Genomic DNA, 22,854 nt, shown 5'->3' on the forward strand with positions numbered 1-22,854 from the left:
TCAGAGTCTGCTTGCTTTCATTATGGAACTAACTATTGAGCCACATTTCTAATTTTTCAACTACGCAAAGCAGAATGAGTACGAGACAGGGACGAACAAAAACCCACAGAAACAAGTTCCATGTCTATGCTATCTGTAGCTCAGGGGGAGGCGGTGTAACATGCAGTGTGATTTTAGTTACTTCCTCTCTGCTCTCAGGTTAATGCGTGAGCATGCTGGGAGAAACACATCCGCACACACGCCTGAGGGGCACACACTGTGCTGCGCCTCCCCTACCTTCACCATCATCCTCCATCTCCTCCTCACCCTCTTCTTCATCCTCCATCTCCTCCTCCTCCTCCTCCGGCTCACTTCCCTCAGAACGGGCGTCGTCGTCTTCGTCCTCCCCTGCTCCTTCATCTTCCTCCTGTTCCTGGTCTGAGAACGCATCATCAGGAGGGAGGGAGTTTCGTTCAGGAGAAACAGGCTCCAAATCGTCGTCCCCTCGCTCCACGCTCTCCTCCTTCACCGGGCCTATAACACATGAGTGATGTATTGTTTTTGCAGGATTGGCAAAAAAAAGAAAAAAAATCATCTCTTGAAAATAAATCAAATTAAAAAAAAAATAGTATTTGTACATATACAATTTCGATGAGGGTAATTCCATTCTATTACAGCAGCACTGTAACCACAAGGTTTGTTCAATATTGAATTTTCCCTACCATTAAAAAAAAATACTAAAAATCGCAATAAATTATTTCAATCACCCAGAACCTACAGTATCATACAGTCTAAAAAAAAAAAAAAAACAGAACATTTGCATTTCCACCACTTCAAGTTTCAAGTATGAGAGGGTGTAATAAGATTACCAGCTGTGCAGTTGGAAGCTGCAGCAGCAATCACGAAAACTCAGCTGGATGGCGGTTTTAGGCGATTCAGTAATAATGAGCAAACTGCTATTCCAAGCCGTCATGTTCGTACCATATTTTGGGCAGCCTAAGGTTACACCTATGATACCCAAGCAGTATACTAACTTCATATTGCTTGCTCTTTCGAGTTTTTTTTTTTTAATTTTAAAAAAAAAAAAACCTTGAAAGATTTGGAGACTCAAAAGATTTTTTTTTTTTTAAATCTGGGGAACGCGATGGCCTAATGGTTAGAGAAGCAGGGCTTTCCACAAGCGCCGGCTGCCGGCCATACAGCCGACTACACAATTAAGTCCAGCCGGCTACTTTAATGACTATTATTTTTATAGCCCACAGGCTCTAAATATTAATTTTCGATTTTAATAAAATTAAATGTTTATCTAACGGACTGACAATAATGTCAAACTGAACCACACTCATTTAAGTTGTGATTCGCGCTGTTTGTACCGATAATAACCACAAATTCCCCGCCGACTTCGTTGACCAGGGGAGAGTAACTCATCCGTGACCCCGACATGCGGTGTGCGCGCGCGCTTGGCGGAGGCAGTAGTGTGTCGGGGCCGTCGGAGGCGACATCGGAGGGAACAGAAGCAGAGATAACGCTTATTTTGTCTTTCATCTAGAGACATGATTCAAACTTTAAAACGGAGACAAAATTCTCCTGTGTGGATCTGGCATTCAACTTTTTTGCTAGGTTCTATACCCCCCCCCCCAGCTGGCTACTTATTTGTCATGGCTGGCTAGTATGAGCCTTAGTGGAAAGCCCTGGAGAAGCAGCTTTGGGACCAAAAACATCGCCGGTTCGAGTCCCTGGACCAGCAGGAATGGCTGAGGTGCCCTTGAGCAAGATACCTAACCCACAACCGATCCCCAGGCTGCTCTGTCTACGTCGCTCTGGATAACAGCGTCTGCTAAATGCCATTAATGAAATGTAATAAATGTTGCACTTTGAATAATAATAATAATAATAAACACTGCAACCCCACTATAATAAACTCCTTGGAGGATGTCCAAATAATTTGTTACACCAAAAAGTTCATAATACCGAAATGGATCCACTTATCACACCAAACACTCAAGTCCAAGTACGTACAAGTCCACCTGTGTGTTATAATTTATTTATATTTACGCTTAATTCACTTACATATTTTTAGGAAGTAAATGAAATAAATCACACTGTCCGTTGTTTGCTTGCCGCATCTTCTTTCTTTTCAGCCCATATGTTGACTGCAGTTATGTACAAAGTCTCGGAGCTCTTTTTCTTTAAAAGCTGAAATTGAATTTTTTGGGGGGATACCATATTCTTTACGCAAATTCGTTGCTTTCTTACCAGGCTTTAGACGGTCCAGGATATGAAGTTTGTCTTCAACGGTGTCATGTCCGCAGGCATCTATGCTTGGCGCGCGCAGTACCATTAGAACTAATTACCATGTACCTGTTCTGAATTCGAGCGCAATCACAGCACACACTTACACAGACTTTACAAAGTACACGTGCTGTACTTTATGTCTCACGTTACCAAGCCTTTTGTAGCACTGCGCTGATATTCTGGCTTCCGACTCCATCTTGTATTTTGCCCTTTGTCTCCATCTGTGCCTCGCTTGACCATTACCTATTTCTTGACTCTGATTTACGATCACCGATTTGGATCTGTTTGCCAGCATGTCTCATCTCATCTCATCTCATTATCTCTAGCCGCTTTATCCTTCTACAGGGTCGCAGGCAAGCTGGAGCCTATCCCAGCTGACTACGGGCGAAAGGCGGGGTACGCCCTGGACAAGTCGCCAGGTCATCGCAGGGCTGACACATAGACACAGACAACCATTCACACCTACGGTCAATTTAGAGTCACCAGTTAACCTAACCTGCATGTCTTTGGACTGTGGGGGAAACCGGAGCACCCAGAGGAAACCCACGCGGACAACATGCAAACTCCGCACAGAAAGGCCCTCGCCGGCCACGGGGCTTGAACCCAGACCTTCTTGCATGGAGGCGACAGCGCTAACCACTACACCACCATTTTGCCAGCATGTTTTTAAATAAAACTCTTCCAGCGATTCTATCACCTACGTTTTCTGACAGAGCGCATCTTATGTTTATGAGCTGCCATGATAACAGTGTTTACAGAGTAAAGACTCGAGTAAAACTGCTTTAGCTCATAAAATAATGCCCTCAAGGGATTTGGGATTTTTTGAAGTCAGTGATCACTGTTCTTGATATCTGTTTGTGACTGACACCTAAGTGAGGCTCGTTAAGCCTTCGTTTTATGGGGTTAATGCATATTGTTAACTTGACTGCGGACTTATTGTTACTTATTATTTGTCTCTGGTGGGAAGAGGAGCGCATGGCTCAGTGAGGGTTTTTTTTTTTGAAGACTCCGACTCATTGTCATTAAAGGCAGGGGAAACAAACTGAGTTCGTTATATGTGAAAGTTCATAGTAAAAAAGTTCGTTATGGCAGGGTTGAAGTGTATGAGAAATAAACTGTTCAGAGGCAGAATTTTCATTGTGGAAATTTTCATACACACCTGGCACAGGCAGTGCTTCCTCATCATCATCATCTGGGGGTGGAGGCCCTGGTGGGGTTCGAGGGCCTCTGGGTTGTGGTCTGGGTGGGCTGCCATTAAAATGCTCCTCGTTATCCCATTCTGACGCAAAAACACAACATGAAAATAGAAACGATATACACAGTTACAACAGCTTTTTCAACCGTACATTCCATCACATTCCTTTAAAGAAATAGAGCCTCGAATGAAAGCAATCGTGTTCATTTCTAACACTGCTGATGTGTGTGTAAATAACAGATACACTCACCATGCTTGACATTCCGCTTGGACGCAGGTGTCTGCTGTTGCGGCGGTGGAGGAGGGGGTGGGGGTGGAGAATCGCGCTCGTGGCCATGTGAGCGTTCGGCTGTGCCGTACACCGCCAACGTTAGGCATGTGTACCAGCCTCGCAGCACCAACCCGTCTGTATTTATCTAAACAAGATAATCAATCAAGGTGAAGTTGATTAATCATCTCACAAATTACACATACCTGTAAAACCCCTACTGCAGCCTGGCAGGTCTAAATTTGGCTCACTGGTTTCCTGCAACCTATTGAAAAGTCTGTCTTGCACACCAATTCTCTGGATCTTCATGATTAGCAAATCCTTTTTAAGGTAAGGACATGAACATCACAAAGATGGCAGAAAGGTGAACTTCTCCATGCAGCTGCTGCTGCTCAGTGACAATTATGGCATGAAATCATACAAAGAAACAGCATGAAAACACTGATCACAGACAGACAGGAGTTAAAAACTGGAAAATGGGAACAAGAATGCTCCAAGAGCACAATATCCCCCGCTGGCAACTCTGCCATAACTCTGGTAAAATGTGACCGAATTGAACGAAATTACAATATGCGTATTAGCGACATAGAACAAAGAATCCTGCCAAGTTTTGTGAAATTCCTCCAAAAATTGTTTGAGGAGTTGATTTCAGAAGGTGAGGCCAAAAAAAAAAAAATGTGTGTTTCCAGTTACCCGACCGACCCTAAACTTCTTTTTCATTTTTTTCCCAGTCGCGACTTTTACATATAACCCAACCGCGTGAACCGGAAGTTTTTGTCACTCACTGGGAAAATCAGGGCTTTCCACAAGCGCCGGCTGCCGGCCATACAGCCGACTACACAATTAAGTCCAGCCGGCTACTTTAATGACTTATTTTTGTAGCCCACAGGCTCTAAATATTAATTTTTGATTTTAATAAAATTAAATGTTTATCTAACGGACTGACAATAATGTCAAACTGAACCGCACTCATTTAAGTTGTGATTCGCGCTGTTTGTACCGATAATAACCACAAATTCCCCGCAGACTTCGTTGATCAGGGGAGAGTAACTCATCCGCGGCCCCGACATGCGGTGTGCGCGCGCGCACTCGGCGGAGGCAGTAGTGTGTCGGGGCCGTCGGAGGGAACAGAAGCAGAGATAACGCTTATTTTGTCTTTCACCTAGAGACATGATTCAAACTTTAAAACGGAGACCAAATTCTCCTGTGTGGATCTGGCATTCAACTTTTTTACTAGGCTCTATACTTTTTGATCAGTCACAGCTCAAACACCATGAGCACATCTGGAGAAATTCAGGCTTTATAATGGGTGTCTATGGCGTTACACACCAGTGGCGCTCAGGAGTTTAGAGTGTAGGCAGCTTGAAAAAAAAAAGCTCTAACTTTCTCATTTAAACTGTTTTCTCAGCCACAATTTTCACTCTACACACACAACTTTCTCAAAAGTTGTAGTCACACATTGTGTGAATCAAGACAAGTGTCTACCTGAGCGATAGGATTTACAGTTTTTGAATGAGAAGCCTGAAAGTGAGGAGAGGACAGCCGCGCTCTCCCATAGACTCGCATTATAAATGTGGCAGCGCTTTTACTGCAAAATCAGAAAAGTCACTTGTTTTTAACTCGCTCTAGTGTCCACATTTTTTACACTAGGGACAAAAAAAATTACATTTATGTGTTCATGGGAGCCTTGTAGCACTCAATGTGAAAGAATTTTGTGAATAGCTCCTTCCGTTTGCATGTAAATCAGCGTTGTTCGAGGAGAGGGAACTCTGAGAAAAAGCGCTCTTTGCTTGTTATATTGTGTCTTTTCCCTGCACCGTTACCAAGGCGACGAGCTGCACTCAGGGAGCAGAGAGGGGCGGGGCTGCTCTCTCTCTCTCATGGTGTATTGAGCTGTTATATTTACAGAAAAATTCATGTTAAAAGGTGTCTCATGCTGCATCAGATTCATCAGAAGGTGGTAACTCAGGTGACCTGCAAAGAAATTCATTATATTTTGTGAAATTATTCCTGTCTAAATATAGGTTATGGCAGCCATCTTGAAAAAAAAAATTTAAAAAAAAAATGCCTGCCTACCGACCCTAGTCTTGAAATCTACGTAACCGGAAACACACACACTTTTTTTTTTGGCCTGAGTACCCTTCTCGGGATGGATGGACGGACATCGCAACGACATAATCCCCCTTCGGGCCTTTCGGCCAGTGGGGGATAAAAATTGCAAGGGAAGTTGATTTCAGAAAGCAAGCACACCTTGATGAATTTGCCAAAGTACAAGTTTGTTAATAATCAAAGGCAGAACTCTGATAAAATTTGCCCAAATTAAACAAAATTTCAATACGCGTATAAGAAGAAGAAAGCTTTATTCGTCACATGCACACATCAAGCACAGTGAAATTCATCCTCTGCATTTAACCCATCTGAAGCAGTGAACACAAGCGCACACCCAGAGCAGTGGGCAGCCACACTACAGCGCCCGGGGAGCAGTCAGGGGTTCGGTACCTTGCTCAAGGGCACTTCAGCCCAAGGCCGCCCCACATTAACCTAACTGCATGTCTTTGGACTGTGGGGGAAACCGGAGCACCCGGAAGAAACCCACGCCGGCACGGGAAGAACATGCAAGAAGAACATGCAAACTCCGCACAGAAAGGCCCTCGTCGGCCACTGGGCTCGAACCCAGAACCTTCTTGCTGTGAGGCGACCGTGCTAACCACTACACCACCGTGCTGCCCATAATTGTTATATAACTGTCATATAACAAAGCCTTTTGCCAAGTTTGGTGAAATTCCTCCACGAATTGTTGATTTCAGAAGAACGTACACCCTCATGAAATTGTCAAAGTAAAATTGTGAGAGGAGTTGATTTCAGAAGGAAAACACACTGTCGTGAAATTGTCAAAGTATAATTTTGTTAATCAAGGGCTGTAACTCTGGTACAATGTGAGCAAATTGAACCAAATTACAATATCTGTATTACCGACATATAACAAAGAATCCTGCCAAGTTTTGTGAAATTCCTCCAAAAATTGTTTGAGGAGTTGATTTCAGAAGGTGAGCACCCTTCCCGGGACGGACAGACGGACATCGTCATGACACAATCGCCCTTTGGGCCTTTCAGCCAGCGGGGAATAAAACCTTGAACCTAATGCATTGTGTTCTGAGCTACACTTGACATTTATCAGTAAATAAAATCAGTTGGTACCATCTCTGACTATCCACTCAGAAATTCTCGCATTTTCTCATCTATATAATACCATTCTACACATATAAAAGCAAGGTCATATTTCTTTTTGTTGCTTCCTTTCTTCCTCACTGTGAATGTGTTCAGATTTGCGATATGAAGGCAGTGTGCGAACATGTCAGACTGAATACTCTGTGGATCAGCACCACGCTCAAAAGAAGAAAATATAATCTATGCTCTAACATCACGTTCCCTCTCTAAAAGGGAACACGTCGGGTCTAACACGCACACGTGTAATTCTCCTCTTACGCTACACGTCTAACATGAATTATTTTTCGTCTGTTAACTGCAACGTCTGATTTTGACTATCTACTATTTGAGAAACACTTTCCTTTCGTGGGGAAAGGTGGAGGGAATTATTTCAAGCATGCAAACAAATCATGTTTTGCATAGACATCCTAGAGCTGGAAATTCCAGACTGTATAGAACGCACTGATTTGGAGTAGATGAAGGATGCCACGAGCAACGATGATTCAAGTACAAAGGCTTTTTTTTTTTTTTCACATCTACAAACTTGCCGCCCTGTAAACCACCATGTAAAAAAGGGAAATCATAAAAATATACTTAAGGGAGAGAATATTAGGCAAAGAAGTAGTCGACTAGTCTCTCACCTTTCCACTGGGCCTGAAGACAATTGATTTATTCTCATCGTACTCCAAGCTAGGGAAAAATAAATGACGTATAACGTTAGGGATAAGACGAGGGCCTTTGGGAAAAAAGTGAGAAATATTTTCAAGTGGAAATTTACAACTGTTAAATTAGTGGATAACAGTTGTGACTGTTGGCATTTATAAAAGTGTGTGCACTGACGTGTTGAGTGGGTGGGTGGGTGTGTGTGTAGAGTACCTGCCCAACCGGTCAAACACTGGGGTGCTGGGTTTGGACACATTGTTAAAGAACAGGTCCAACTGGAATGCGTGAGGAGCAGTTTCTCTGAAAACACACACACATACGTCACAACTCAAATCCAGGTTTGGCAGCGCCCCAGCACACACATGCACTTTCCAATGGTTTGCCGTTGACATGAACATCATACGTTCTACTCACACACCAATACAATACAATACAGTCAAAGACCTTAGAGCTAATTTCCTGGATCCAAGTTCTTCCTCAGGCAAGTAATGACTGAATACATTTTTTCTTTTTAAAACGTGCTTGAAAGCAGTGCAGTGCTTCTCTCAACGCACATAATGCCCAACAGTGAAAGTACAAAACATGCGCTTCAATATATAAAAGGCAGAACCAATTTATCCTAGTGCATACTTCATACTTGGCAAAACCAAGTAAAATGAACTGAGATCAAATTTTCGCATGCCTAAATCTAAACAGTTGATGAGGGAAAGTAGATACGGTGAGAGGAGAACAAGCAATTGAGAAGACAAACGCACAGATAGGCGAGTCATAACTGAAAGCAGGAGAATACGGGGTGTGGTGCATGTGATACCTAAGAAGAGTGAGAACAGTAGAAATAAAGACACGCAAAAAACCCAGTCCTATTCCCCTGCTGTGTCTTTCAGCTAAAACTAATAAAGTAACCACACTTGCTTTGCAAGCTAAAGAAACCAGACTAACTTTAATTCTGAAGCCTGCATCAAATTCCTTTTCTTGGATACACTGCAGTTTACATGTCTGTCATGTGTCCTATTATGTTATGACGTGTGTGAGAACAATGAAGGGGGGGAAAAAAAAAAACAGTTGATCTATATAAATTCATAGTCAGATCAATCTAAGCTTTCACTGTTTATATGACTAGTTTAATAGGAAAATCAATTTGCGTGTGATAACGACTCGGGTCTGAATGATTATGTACTTTATAAACTAAAAAAAAAAAATATATATATATATATATATATACACACACACACACACACAGTGTAACTGTCAGTCGTGTTGTGCAATGACAAACGGTTCAGGGCATGGCTGTCATTCTTTTAGGATATTTTAAAGGTCGACTGCCTTTCAGGTTTTTCAAGTGTAGGTCCTAAAAAGAATTTTCCCTGACACCCAATTATTTTTGTTGAGTGGAACAAAAGCCACTGAATTCGAATCACAGACTTCCAATTACATTTTTTTTTAACAGAACAATTAATGAATTTAAGGCCACGTGGCCCTAAATTCTCCGCTATTTTTTCCTGCTTCACCATGACCCAATACAAGATCCTACGTCATGCATCACGTGGTGGGCTTTCCCCGTTCTCACAAGGCATTGTGGGATACAAATTTGAAACAGGAGAGAAAGGAAACGCGGGACCAAACTAATAAATATCAGCAGTCAGCGAGCACCTCGGTGTGATCAGCTGTTCGTTTAGCGACAGAATGATGGAACGGTCAGTGCACGCTCAAGGTAAACCTGTAGATGGCAGTAATGCAACACTGTGGATGCCGGCTGCCGTAAAACCCAAAAGAAGAAGGAGGTGAACCTGCGCATGCGCATACGGACTTCCTCTGTCTGCTTGACTGCGCAAAGCGAGCGATTTCATGCACTTTATTTGCTCGGGAATCCCTCAAATTAAATGACTTCCCAGCCACAGAATGGCCTGATTTTGTGAGATATTACAGAAATAAACATGCATCACAATGACCTAATTTCAGAAGGAACTAAATTTCACCGATTTTATGAAATTGAAAGGCTTTAATTATGTTAAACAAATTTTAGACAGTGATTTGTATCACAAATTACAGAAGATTAATTTTGACATGCTTAAGTATAAATTTAAAAAAAATAAATCACAAGAAGGCAAAAACAGAATTTGACCTTTTACAGACCTTTTATTTCAAATAAAATTCAAATGGAAAACAAATTTTAAAAAATAAGGGAAGGGGAAAAAAAAAGCCTGCAATTACCTGGCTGAATAAGTGCGTACACACCTTTCTAATGGGGCATGAGGCTGTGTTCAGAATGAACCAAGCCCATTCAATCTCATGTTCAAAATTAATCATCATATACAGTACGTGTCCTCAGGGATGTGATTCTGGTGATTCGGATTAACCCCAAATAAAGATCAGCTGTTTCTGTAGGATTTTCTTGATTTTTCATATGACTGCTGAAACCGTGGTCTTCAAAGTGCTTACAAAAGCATGTACGGGAAAGATACTCGATCAGGAGAGGAGTACAAAACAATTCCCAAACCCTCAGACGGAACATGGAACAAATGAGGCGCCGCAGTGACATTACCAAGAACAGGACGTCCCTGCAAAATTGACAAATGGACAAAATGAAAACTTATCAGTTAAGAAGGCTGCCAAGACACCTACAGCAACATTAAAGGAGCTGCTGGAATATCTAGCAAGTATCCTGCACTTGACAATCTCTCCTATTCTGCACGTTTGGGTATAAACATAGCTACATATCGGGTGTTGGGGAAGGAAGCCCTTTCTCACAAGAGAAACACTTCCAAGCCTGCCAAAATGTTGCCAAAACATACATACAACCTCTGCAAACCATGCAGCAAAATGTGTTTTGGTCAACTGACACCATGAGTCTAAGAAATATCACCCAGAGAACACCACGCCCACAGTGAAGCATGGTGGTGGCAGCATTGTGCTATGGGGCTGCTTCTCTTCAAGGCTAGCTCCGAATACCAGTCTATTTTGGCACAGAACCTACAGGCCTCTGTTAGACGGCTGAAGATGAATAAAAATTTCACCTTCCAGCACAATAATGACCCAAATACACAAATCCACACCTCCACATCAACAATGAATGTCAAATCAGATTTTAGGTTCAGAGGAACTCCTGGGATTCAGCCACAGGGAGGAAAAAAAAAACCCACCCTGATGCGTGTCTGTTACATCAAATGCACCTAAACGTTTTTATTTCGAAAATGTTTCTATATACAGTACCAGTCAAAAGTTTGTACACCCCTACTCATTCTTAGGATTTTCTGTATTGTGACTATTTTGTACATTGTAGAACAATACTGAAGACACCAAAACTATGAAATAACATCTGGAACATGTATGGAATGATGCGGTAAACAAAAAACAGTGTTTAAAAAAAACAAAATATGTTTCATATTTTAGATTCTTCAAAAGTAGCCACTGTTTACCTGTAACATTCGGCCTATTAATTTTTTGGCTGTGTTACGTTAAACGCACGAGCGGTTCTTTGGAATGAAAGCAATACTTAGCAAACACAAACAGATCATTTTCGTGAATGGTTTGTCAGTACATATAAGAAGCTGTACACATGAAATAAACTAACGATAGCATGAATTATATTACCGTCATTCCACAGTCACAACACTCAGGAAGACGCGCAACGAACAGTTCAGGGTCACATAGTGCACAGCGCAGTATATTAAACAAAAATAATAATAATGCGCCAGATACCCAAAACCACCTCAACAAAAAATATCCCGATATATTTATTAAAATCGGGATTTTTTTCGCAGCCCGGTTTCCCTGCGCTCTGATTGGCTGGCAGTTATGGACCCCGGTTATGGACCTCTGGCGACTCGCTCGTTCACAACAACAACAAACATAGTAGCATTTTTTGTCAACATTTATCTTTTTTTTTAATAAGATTTATTTATAAGATTATCAAAAATCTTATAAATTTTTGCCAGCCTTTCTCAATAGAATAGCATTAATTTTACATCATGGATAGTGATAACGACAGTGTTCACAGCGAAAGCGAGTTTTACTACCCTGAGGAAGAAGAAATAAAAGAAAACATTTCAGGAAAAGCTAAAAACATCTAACTGCTGCTAACGCCGAGCAAAAACATGGCTGAATCCTGAATGACTCAATTTTGTATAAATGGGGGACTACATAGGCGGCAAAATGTAGTTTTTTTTTTCCTGCCATGGAAGTGCACTTGTATACCGAGGCGGAAGCCATTTGCATTACAGCGTTGAATGAGGATTCAAAATGGCGGCTCAGCTCAGTTTTCCCTTTCGGGCGCTCGTTTTCTGTTAGAATTTGGTAAAGAAAAAAATAAATATATTATTTACCAGCTTAAGGTCGGCCCATATGGTAAAATACCATGACCTCGGCCTTAAATACTGACCTCAGCCCAGAGGGCCTCGCTCAGTACTTTCAAGACCTCGCTCATGGTATTTCACGATACGGACCTCCCAGCTGGTAAATAACATTTATGTATTAAACAAGAATCCACAGCTCGTAAATCCAGGAAACAGCAAGCCAGTGCGCTCCTGTGCACGTCGGGCAGCAACAGAAAAAATATAATCCACAAGTCAGGGAAAAGTTTAAAAAAAAATCATCGCCAGTTAAGGTATACCCAGCCAAAAATATATATATAAAAAGGCATAGATTAAAGTAGAAATGTGTTAATTAGCTGTATATATAGAGCGCCAGAAACTAGTATAGAGGCGTTTATGGACTGGATAGAAAAGACATTTACAGTAGATAATAAAAAAGTTATCTTCATTTGTGGGGATACTAATATTGATCTGTTGAACCCTAATAAGCACAGTATGACTGAGGACTTTATTAATACCATGTACAGTATGAGTCTCCACCCAAAAATTACCAGACCCACCAGAATTACTGACCATAGTGCTACCTTAATAGATAATATATTTACCAATGATATAGATAATAACATTATAAGTGGAATATTAATCAATAATATTAGTGATCATCTACCAGTTTTTACAATTTATGACTGTAATCATAAGAGAAATGTGACAGACCATAAACTTAAGTATAGAAGAGTTAGGACTGAGGAGGCCATGTTTGCATTAAATAATGATTTATTAATACAAGACTGGGAATCAGTTTATATAGAGAATAGCATTGATAGAGCATATGATAACTTTTTAAGTATATTCAAATTATTATATGATAAAAATTGCCCACTGAAGCAATATAGTACTAAGCAAAACTATAATGACCAACCTTGGATTACTAAGGGATTACAAAATGCCTGTAAGAAGAAAAACACTCTATATAGAGAATTAATTAAATTAAGAACCAAAGAGGCAGAAAATAAATATAAAAAATATAAAAACAAGTTAACGAGTATCATAAGGAGATGTAGGAAGGATTATTATGGTAAATTAATATATAATAGCAAAAATAATATTAAAGGAATATGGAATATATTAAATAGTATTAAAGATGGCTCTGGACAAATAAATTACCCTAAATACTTTAATGACAAAGGTATCGAAAATTATAACATGGATGTAGTTGTTAATAGTTTTAATAATTTTTTTTGTTAATGTTGGACCAAGATTAGCTCAAAATATCTCTGATCCGGTAACAAATGATGATTGTATAGATAATATTATAAAGAGGAATTCTTGTTCTGTGTTTCTTACACCAGTAGATGAGAAGGAAATTATAGATATAGTTAATAAATGTAGTAATAAAATATCCACAGATTGTAATGATATTGATATGAAACTAGTGAAAACTATTATTGGGGGGATTTCTAAACCATTAACATACATCTGTAACTTGTCATTTCAAACCGGTACATTTCCAAGCAATACGAAAATAGCAAAAGTAATTCCATTTGTATAAATCTGGGGACAAACACAACTTCACAAATTACAGACCTGTTTCTTTACTTCCTCAATTCTCCAAAATTCTTGAAAAACTATTCAATAACAGATTAGATAAACTCATTGAAAAATACAAACTACTCAGTGATAGTCAATATGGATTTAGAGCAAATAGATCAACAGAGATGGCACTAATGGAGTCAATTGAAGAAATCAGTAACTCTATAGATGATAAGAAATCTGTCGCTGGGATATTTATTGATCTTCAAAAAGCTTTTGATACTATTAATCATGATATATTAATTAATAAGATGGAACAATATGGGATAAGGGGAGTTGTATTAAATTGGATAAAAAGTTATTTGAGCAACAGGATACAATTTGTGAAGTTGGGTGACTCTGTCTCAACTCGTTTGAATATTGATTGTGGTGTCCCTCAGGGGTCAGTATTGGGTCCTAAACTGTTTATTCTTTATATAAATGATATGTGCAATGTATCAAAGATATTTAAGATGGTATTATTTGCAGATGACACAAATATGTTTTGTTCTGGAACAAATTTTCATGGGTTAGAAAACATAATCTCTTCAGAATTGTGCAGGTTAAAAAGTTGGTTTGATCGAAATAAATTATCATTAAATCTGTCTAAAACAAAAATCATGTTATTTAATAATTATAAAATAAATAAGGCAATAAATGTACAGGTAGATGGTGTTGATATTGAAAGAGTTTCTAATAATAAATTTCTTGGGGTAATAATAGATGATAGAATTAATTGGAAATCACATATAAAATACATACTAATTAAACTATCAAGAAGCATATCTGTGTTGAGTAAAGCTAAGCACGTCCTGGACTATAATTCACTCCGCATTCTTTACTGTTCCCTGGTTTTACCGTATTTAAATTACTGCTCAGTGGTGTGGGGAAATATATATAAATGTTCACTTCATGCAATAACTATACTTCAAAAAAGAGCTATAAGAATAATTCATAGTGCTGGTTACCGAGATCATACTAATTCACTATTCTTAAATTCAAAATGTTTAAAATTCAGGGATATTATAGAATATAAAAATGCCTTAATAATGTACAAAGTAAGGAATTATAAAGTACCAAGGAATATCCAAACAATGTTCTCGGATAGAGAGGGGGGCTATAATTTTAGGGGGAAATTGAAATTTAAAATTCGCAGTGCTAGGACAACGTTAAAAATGTTCAGTATTTCTATTTGTGGAGTAAAGCTATGGAACAGTTTGAATGTGGAGCTCATGAAATGTACAACTATAAACCAGTTCAAAAAAAGGTATAAGGAACAGATTAACATCATAACATTCTATTGATAAGTGTATATATGTGGGTATGGGTACATACGGATATATACAGTATATTATATAAAATGTGAGTATTTTGTATTTTTTATATATATATATATATATATATATATATATATATATATATATATATTAGTGCTGTCAAGCAATTAAAATATTTAATCGCGATTAATGTCGCGACTGTCATAGTTAACTCGCGATTAATCGCAATTTAATCGCACATTTTTGTCACATGAAAAACCATTGTAATTCTCTTATCAGCATAAAAAAGTGAATGGGCTTGCTCACCGTTCGAACTACGGGGGTACTCGGGGGATCCGAGATCCCCTGAAACAGACATGAGATCCCTTGAAAACATGATTTGGGAAATGTTGGGGGGTCTCTAAAATATTGGCAAAATGATGTTTATTGACATAGCAATCGTGTGTAACGGGAAGCATTTGCATATCCGAAGTGAGCGCGCGATGGAGAGCCGCGCTCTGAGACAAGCGCAAGCACCCCCCCCCAAGGGAAAATAAGGGACCCCCCGAAAATATCGGCATAGTTCGAACACTGGTTGTACCAATGTTTTTTTTTTTTATTGCAGAGCATAACACGTCTTGTCACAGCCACTGCAAAGTCGGGCTGGAGCCGCCGATGGGAAAACGAAACCTAAACCGAGCACCGTGGCTCTTCGGGGGAGGGCAGAGGACTCTGGCTGTGCGGGGCGTGGCATCATGTCACAGAGCGTTAATCTCGCGATAAAAAAATTATCGCCGTTAAAATTGAGTCAAGTTAACGCGTTAATAACGCGACATTTTTGACAGCACTAATATATATATACATGCATAATTGTATATAATATATAAGCATAATATGCATAATTATGATATGGGTGTCTGTGTACGTATGGATGTGTATAGTTATAGCTATGTGTACGGTATATGTATGTACTGTATATATGTATTGTATGTGTGTATATATGCATAAGTATCTGTATATATGATTTGATCGATATTATACCATGTTGGTATGTCTTGGTATGCTGGTATGTTTTCTTTTTTCTTGATTTTGTTTTCTTTTGTATATATAGTTTATTATGGTGGAAAGTGACGTTTGATTAGCGGTGGTATAGAGGGTTAGGATTTGATAAGTTATTTACTTCTTCCTAATCCTTTCCGAACATTATGTTACTGCCTTGTGGCTACGCTATTCTGTTTGTTTATGACGATGTTTTGATGATTGCATTTTTTATTTTTATTTTGTTTTTTATATCTTCTTTACTGTTCGGAATAAAGCAACCAATCAATCAAAACCAATCAATCAATAGATCTCACCGGATCTGTAGTGAACTCCACACCTGCTTGGGATGAAATCTTCCCTTGCGTCCACTCGCTGTAGATGCGAGGATTTTTGTTCCGATAGTCCAGTACGAACGAGTTTAATAAATTCTAACTCCCCGGTTGCAAAAGACGATTAACACATCTATCAAACAAAGGAGTCTTTTAGACTGAGTAGAAGCTGTAGCGTTCAAGACTCGTGCCACACATCCCAGTCTCACGCACTTGCTCGTGTATGGACCGCGTCCCCCTCAGACACCCTTTGCGCACCTACCTAAAAAAGGTAGGGCGTGCGGTGATGGGTGTAATGACGGCTGTGTCGTTTGTACAATAAACCCCCACAACCATACCATAATTTGTACAGTGGAATAAACATTAATAGGAACATGCTGTAAGCACATCTTGCTATTTACTGCTTGAGCTCAAACACATTAAGAAGGCGAGAAATTGCGCGAGTTAACTTTTGACGAGGCACACCTCTACCACATACATAGTATTATATGTAACTTATACAAACTTCATATTCATTCATTGAGCAGATGAGAAAACCAATGACAATTAACTTAATGTGACGGTGTCACATACCTTGATGACTCTTTACACACTATTGGCATCATCTTAACCAGCTTCATGACGTAGTCACATTTTCAATTAACGGGTGTGCCTCGTCAAAAGTTAATTAGCGCAATTTCTTGCCTTCTTAACATGTTTGAGATCAAACAGTAAATAGCAAATAATAATACAGTAAATAGCCCTGTTCTACAAGTGTAGTAATCCATATTGCATCAAGAACCGCTCAACTAAGTAAACAGAAACGACATCCATCATTACTTTAAGACATGAAATGTGATTTAATGAATTAAAATAAAGAATGAACATTGACTTAGAAGGTGTGTCCAAACTTTTGACTGGTGCTGTATGCTAAGCCAAAATGTACACCATATATCTCATCTCATTATCTCTAGCCACTTTATCCTGTTCTACAGGGTCGCAGGCAAGCTGGAGCCTATCCCAGCTGACTACGGGCGAAAGGCGGGGTACACCCTGGACAAGTCACCAGGTCATCACAGGGCTGACACATATGCCGCTTTTCCACTACCAACGCGGCTGAGTTGGGCTGAGCCGTGCCGTGCTGAGTTGGGCTGAGTCGAGCTGAGCGGGGCTGTTGGAGTTGCATTTCGACTACAACCGCACTGAACCGTGCTGGCTGGAAGTGGGTGGACACATTGGGTGGAGTTAGCGAAAGTGGGTGGACGTCACGTGATGTCGTTAGGCGGCGCAAACAGTGACATCAGTGATCTTTTAAGCGGTAGTCTCACGACCCGGATAGTAAACAATAAACATGGAGTCGTTAGTGTTGCTGGTCTTGGTGCTGTGGCTTGTTGTCACCGACAACGCCAACAGATACTGGCAAGAGCGTATAGATGAGGCGAGGCGCATAAGACTTCATAATTCTCGTAATTCGTAATTATTATTCTTCCGGGTTTACGGTGTTTACAGATCCCAGCGTGCTCGCGGGGCGTGTGTGGGCATGTGAGGACACTCCTCCTCACCAATCAGTGCACAGGGGAGTGTCTCCTCACACCCCTAGCCCCACTCGGCTCGGTTTGGCTCGCTTCAGCCCGACTCCAAAACCGTGCGAGTTTTGGGTGCTGAGCAGGGCTGAAGCGAGCTGAGTCGTGCTGTTCTGAGGTAGTCGAAACGCGAGCCGTGTCGGGCTGAAGTGAGCTGAAAAAGGGTAGTGGAAAAGGGCCAATAGACACAGACAACCATTCACACTCACATTCACACCTACGGTCAATTTAGAGTCACCAGTTAACCTAACCTGCATGTCTTTGGACTGTGGGGGAAACCGGAGCACCCGGAGGAAACCCACGCGGACAACATGCAAACTCCACACAGAAAGGCCCTCGCTGGCCACGGGGCTCGAACCCGGACCTTCTTGCTGTGAGGCGACAGCGCTAACCACTACATCACCGTGCCGCCTACACCATATATGGCGCCCATTTATTAAATTCACTTCATGACACTGGGCATGTAACCAAAAAGGTTTGGTAAAGCTCTGCTTTAGTAAATGTATGTTCATCATTAGTTTATCTTTGACTTTATTTAGTTTTTGCCTTTTGATACATTAATAACCATTTCAATAATTGACATAACTGAAGAGAAACATAAAACAGCAAAAACACTAAACGAGGCTTCTCAGGCTTATATGTGGATAACCATTTATGTTCTTACCCAAAAGCTCTGCTGTCTGGGAGGTTGCTGTGGGCTTTGATACCAGGAGGGATGATTCTGACTTCTGTGATCATTACACCATACGGAAACCTCACGACGTCCACATTTGTGAACTACAGTGGGGAAAAATATACAGACATTTATGCAAGAGAATTTCAACCAACTAAAATATGGACGTAGAAAAGACATTGGTTCCCTTCTATTAAGCAAAGTTACATTTTTTAAATCTAGTTTCAACTTCATAGAGGGGAAATCCATTTCTACAAACAGATTTTGGCAAATGACTGACTGGTCTAACGACTTTTGATACCGTGGCACGGTGAAATTCGGACTGATCAGAAGGCGCTCGTTTTCTCTAAGCCCATGTTTACATTAGACCGTATCAGCAGATCATCAGATTAACGTTTTTAAAACGATTAGTGTGCACACAGCAACACCAATACATGATTTGCGTGCACACAGCAACACCAATACACGGCTCCGCAGGCATCCTGCGCTCCAAATCACTCCGCCCTGAACAGCGAGTGCCCTCTGGAGGGTGCGCACTCCGGCCCTGCGCAGCTCACAGAGCACGCGAGTGAAGTGCACAAGCTGTGATTCGGGACTGAGCCGCTGTGTGTGTGATCCCAGCGCATATCACTTACCACTTGCAAGTGGAAGGATGGCTAGCCTAAAGACCATCATAACTACACAATGGGCAGTATTTGCATCAGTATTTGCAGTATTTTCATACTTTTATACTCTTTAATGAAAGGTGATACAAGGCGGAAGTCCGCGCTGTTTTTCAGCAGTCGCGTCACATGACCAACGCCAGCGAATCAGGAAGGTGGATGTCACAGTGACGTTGTCCAATGACGACACCAGCTAGAGCTCAGCACAGCGTATCCGCGTATTCTCAATGTTTACACAGCACCGGAGCTGACACGATCTGGATTGAATACGTGGACGCTGGCGGATTCCCGTTTCCCGGCGTTTCCAGGCGTTTTAATGTAAACGGACAGTGCATCCGCGAAGAAAACGAGACAGATACGGTCTAATGTAAACTTGGCCTAAGAACACTAGTGAAAAACGAGAGAAAGTTTCAATGCAGTCACAGGTGTCATTCATATGAATGCACTCATTATGATTTTTTTTAATAATTCACATTTAAGACGTTGTGCGTAATGTAAAATAGCCTAATAATAAGCAGATATTTAAACAAACTGTTGTTCTTTGAGAAAAACATGTTAAAGTTGTTGTCGTCAAAATCTATATAAGAGCATGCCATGGTTTCAAACAAAATTCAAATAATCAGCCCTTTTGTAACAGTCAAATATAACGTGAGTGTTGTTTCTTTCATTTTCTGGTACAGGGAACATCGAGAAAGAGGTGCAAATCACCCATTACTACTGTGAGTCGAAATGGTCTTAAAGCAACCTGATCTCACGCCTCTTACATTCTGCATAATTTGACAACAGAAACTGGATGAACAATGGTTAGTTTACTGTTAGTTTCAGATCAGCATCATCCAAAGAAATCCAGAGCACTGATATCAAATGGAATGAGTAGGATTGGTGTATCCCTAAAAACAACAGCTCAATCTCATTACAGCGCGAACAACTTTATACCACAGCACTGCTCAATTCTCTAATCTGATTAGTCAGGTGGTGTTGATTCATTCTCAGTCAAATGTCAAATTTCCTGACTTTCACTGACTAAAAAAAACAGGACACCTTTGTGCTTAGCAAACAAAACCCATCAATGTGCAAGCTTTATTTACCAGTTCAAAACGTAAAGTTTTCACTGCTTTAAACATAGTGACATAACCTCATAAACCAAAAAACGCTGCATGGAAAAATCACATTTTGAAGAAGAACAAGAAGCCTTTATTTGTCGCATGCACACTCAAGCACAGTGAAATTCGTCCTCTGCATTTAACACATCTGAAGCAGTGAACACACACATGCACACACACACACACACACACACAAGTGAGCAATGAGCGCACACGCATACCCAGAGCAGTGGGCAGCTATACTACAGCACCCAGGGAGCAGTTGGGGGTTAGGTGCCTTGCTCAAGGGCACTTCAGCCCAAGGCCGCCCCATTTTAACCTAACCGCATGTCTTTGGACTGTGGGGGAAACCCATGCAGACACGAGGAGAATATGCAAACCCCAGACAGAAAGGCCTCTGTCGGCCACTGGGCTCGAACCCAGAACCTTCTTGCTGTGAGGCTAACCACTACACCACCGTGCCGCCCACTTTTGAGATGTGACAACTAAATTTATCCATGCTACAAACAAAATTCCCTGAAATTCCACGACTTGGACATGGGGAAGCTGTGACCTAATGGTTAGAGAAGCAGCTTTGGGACCAAAAGATCACCGGTTCGATTCCCTGGACCAGCAAGAATGGCTGAAGTGCCCTTGAGCAAGGCACAATCTTTAACTGCTCTCCAAGCTGCTCTGGGTATGTTGTACGTCGCTCTGGATAAGAGCGTCTGCTAAACGCCTGTAACGTAATGGACAAAAATGATCAAATCCCTCGACTTTCTATGTCTGGAATAGATTTTTTTCTTAAATTCCAGAAATTCCATGACCCGTACAAATCCTTTAAAATTATTATTATTATTATTTACAGTCAGTAAGTTTTTCTCCACAGCAGTGTGTTCAGGATTAAGGACTTTGCAATTTTGCTGTTATTCAATTCAAGAAAAGTGTCTTGTGAAGATATAACTGTTTTTAGCTTTGACAACATAAGCAGTAACAGGAAGGAACTTCTTACAGACATTCAGTACCATTAAATGTAAATGTAAGTTATTAAAATGCCCATTAATGAATTAAAGATGATAAACATGGACAAACTGTTGTACTACAACAGGGAATAAACCACTATGGGACAGGCTGATTTAGGAAAATACTGTAATCAACTTTAGGGTGATTACTTTTATCACAGAGGAGTTCTTTTCCTCGAACAGCATGCGGTTTGTTCTTTATATACCACATACACTACCGTTCAAAAGTTTGGGGTCACCCAGACAATTTTGTGTTTTCCATGAAAAGTCACACTTTTATTTACCACCATAAGTTGTAAAATGAATAGAAAATATAGTCAAGACATTTTTCTGGCCATTTTGAGCGTTTAATCGACCCCACAAACGTGATGCTCCAGAAACTCAATCTGCTCAAAGGAAGGTCAGTTTTATAGCTTCTCTAAAGAGCTCAACTGTTTTCAGCTGTGCTAACATGATTGTACAAGGGTTTTCTAATCATCCATTAGCTTTCTGAGGCAATGAGCAAACACATTGTACCATTAGAACACTGGAGTGAGAGTTGCTGGAAATGGGCCTCTATACACCTATGGAGATCTCGTCTCCTTCCGCTTTATCCGGGACCGGGTCGCGGAGGCAGCAGTCTAAGCAGGGAAGCCCAAACTTCCCTTTCCCCAGACACCTCGGCCAGCTCCTCGGGAAGAACACCGAGGCGTTCCCAGGCCAGCATGTCCTGGGTCTTCCCCGGGGCCTCCTCCCAGGGGGACATGCCTGGAACACCTCCCCAGAGAGGCGTCCAGGAGCCACCTCAGCTGATTCCTCTCGATGTGGAGGAGCAGTGGCTCTACTCCGAGCTCCTCCCGAGTGACTGCGCTTCTCACCCTATCTCTAAGGGAGTGCCCAGCCACCCTGCCAAGGAAACTCATTTCGGCTGCTTGTATCCGCGATCTTGTTCTTTCGGTCATTACCCAAAGCTCATGACCATAGGTGGTCCTATGGTACCTATGTAGATATTGCACCAAAAACCAGACATTTGCAGCTAGAATAGTCATTTACCACATTAGCAATGTATAGAGTGGATTTCTGATTAGTTTAAAGTGATCTTCATTGAAAAGAACAGTGCTTTTCTTTCAAAAATAAGGACATTTCAAAAAGTGACCCCAAACTTTTGAACGGTAGTGTAATAGAAAACATTTCAGAGGTTTTATATTATATATTATAACAGAACGCTTACTTTCAAACTAGATTATTTAATAAACTATATGTGAAAGGAATGAAGAAAGCTCATTAGTGGACGATTGCAGATGTGTATATTTGGATTCAGGGATGAGGATGAGTGTGTTTTAAGGGTGTAGAAGACCTTGCAAGAACATGAATCAAACCTTGCTTGCATCAACACTGCAAATCACAGCACTTGAAAAAAATCGAGCCACTTATCTAACTTCCTCTGCAAGCCACCGGTGCTTATCGCTATCAATTTCTAGACTTATGCGCCAACTATAAATCCACCAGCTCTAAGAACAGCACGAATGTTTACTTCAGAAGAACAGCAGGTCACTGAGAGGAGCACTGTTACTATATGAACATGGTATTTCTTACAGTAGTGTTCGCTTTGGGACCTACCGACATGCTAGTGCATTTAGCCACGCTGCTAACTAACCTGCTTTGTACACAAAGCACATTAACAAAAATAATCATAAGCTCGTGAACTTATCTTACTGACACCATTTTATTGGAACTGTCTCCGGCAATAATAAAATATACA

The 22,854-nt window shown here is 40.7% G+C and overlaps 1 protein-coding gene across 3 annotated transcripts in view; it reads right to left on the minus strand.

Annotated features, from left to right (window-relative positions):
* virma (vir like m6A methyltransferase associated) overlaps positions 1-22,854 on the minus strand; it is a 62,682-nt gene that overhangs the window by 39,736 nt on the left and 92 nt on the right. For 2 of the 3 annotated variants that reach the window (XM_060900138.1, XM_060900137.1), the window contains exons 2-7: positions 18,339-18,451; positions 7,821-7,907; positions 7,586-7,634; positions 3,720-3,885; positions 3,434-3,553; positions 277-513 (exon numbers count right to left, since the gene is read on the minus strand). In XM_060900138.1, the coding sequence (XP_060756121.1) occupies positions 277-513; positions 3,434-3,553; positions 3,720-3,885; positions 7,586-7,634; positions 7,821-7,907; positions 18,339-18,451 (772 nt within the window). The remainder of the gene's footprint in view (positions 1-276; positions 514-3,433; positions 3,554-3,719; positions 3,886-7,585; positions 7,635-7,820; positions 7,908-18,338; positions 18,452-22,854) is intronic. The other variant, XM_060900139.1, reaches the window with a different exon arrangement.

The sequence above is a fragment of the Neoarius graeffei genome, chromosome 19, assembly GCF_027579695.1.
Source record: "Neoarius graeffei isolate fNeoGra1 chromosome 19, fNeoGra1.pri, whole genome shotgun sequence".
NCBI lineage: Eukaryota > Metazoa > Chordata > Actinopteri > Siluriformes > Ariidae > Neoarius > Neoarius graeffei.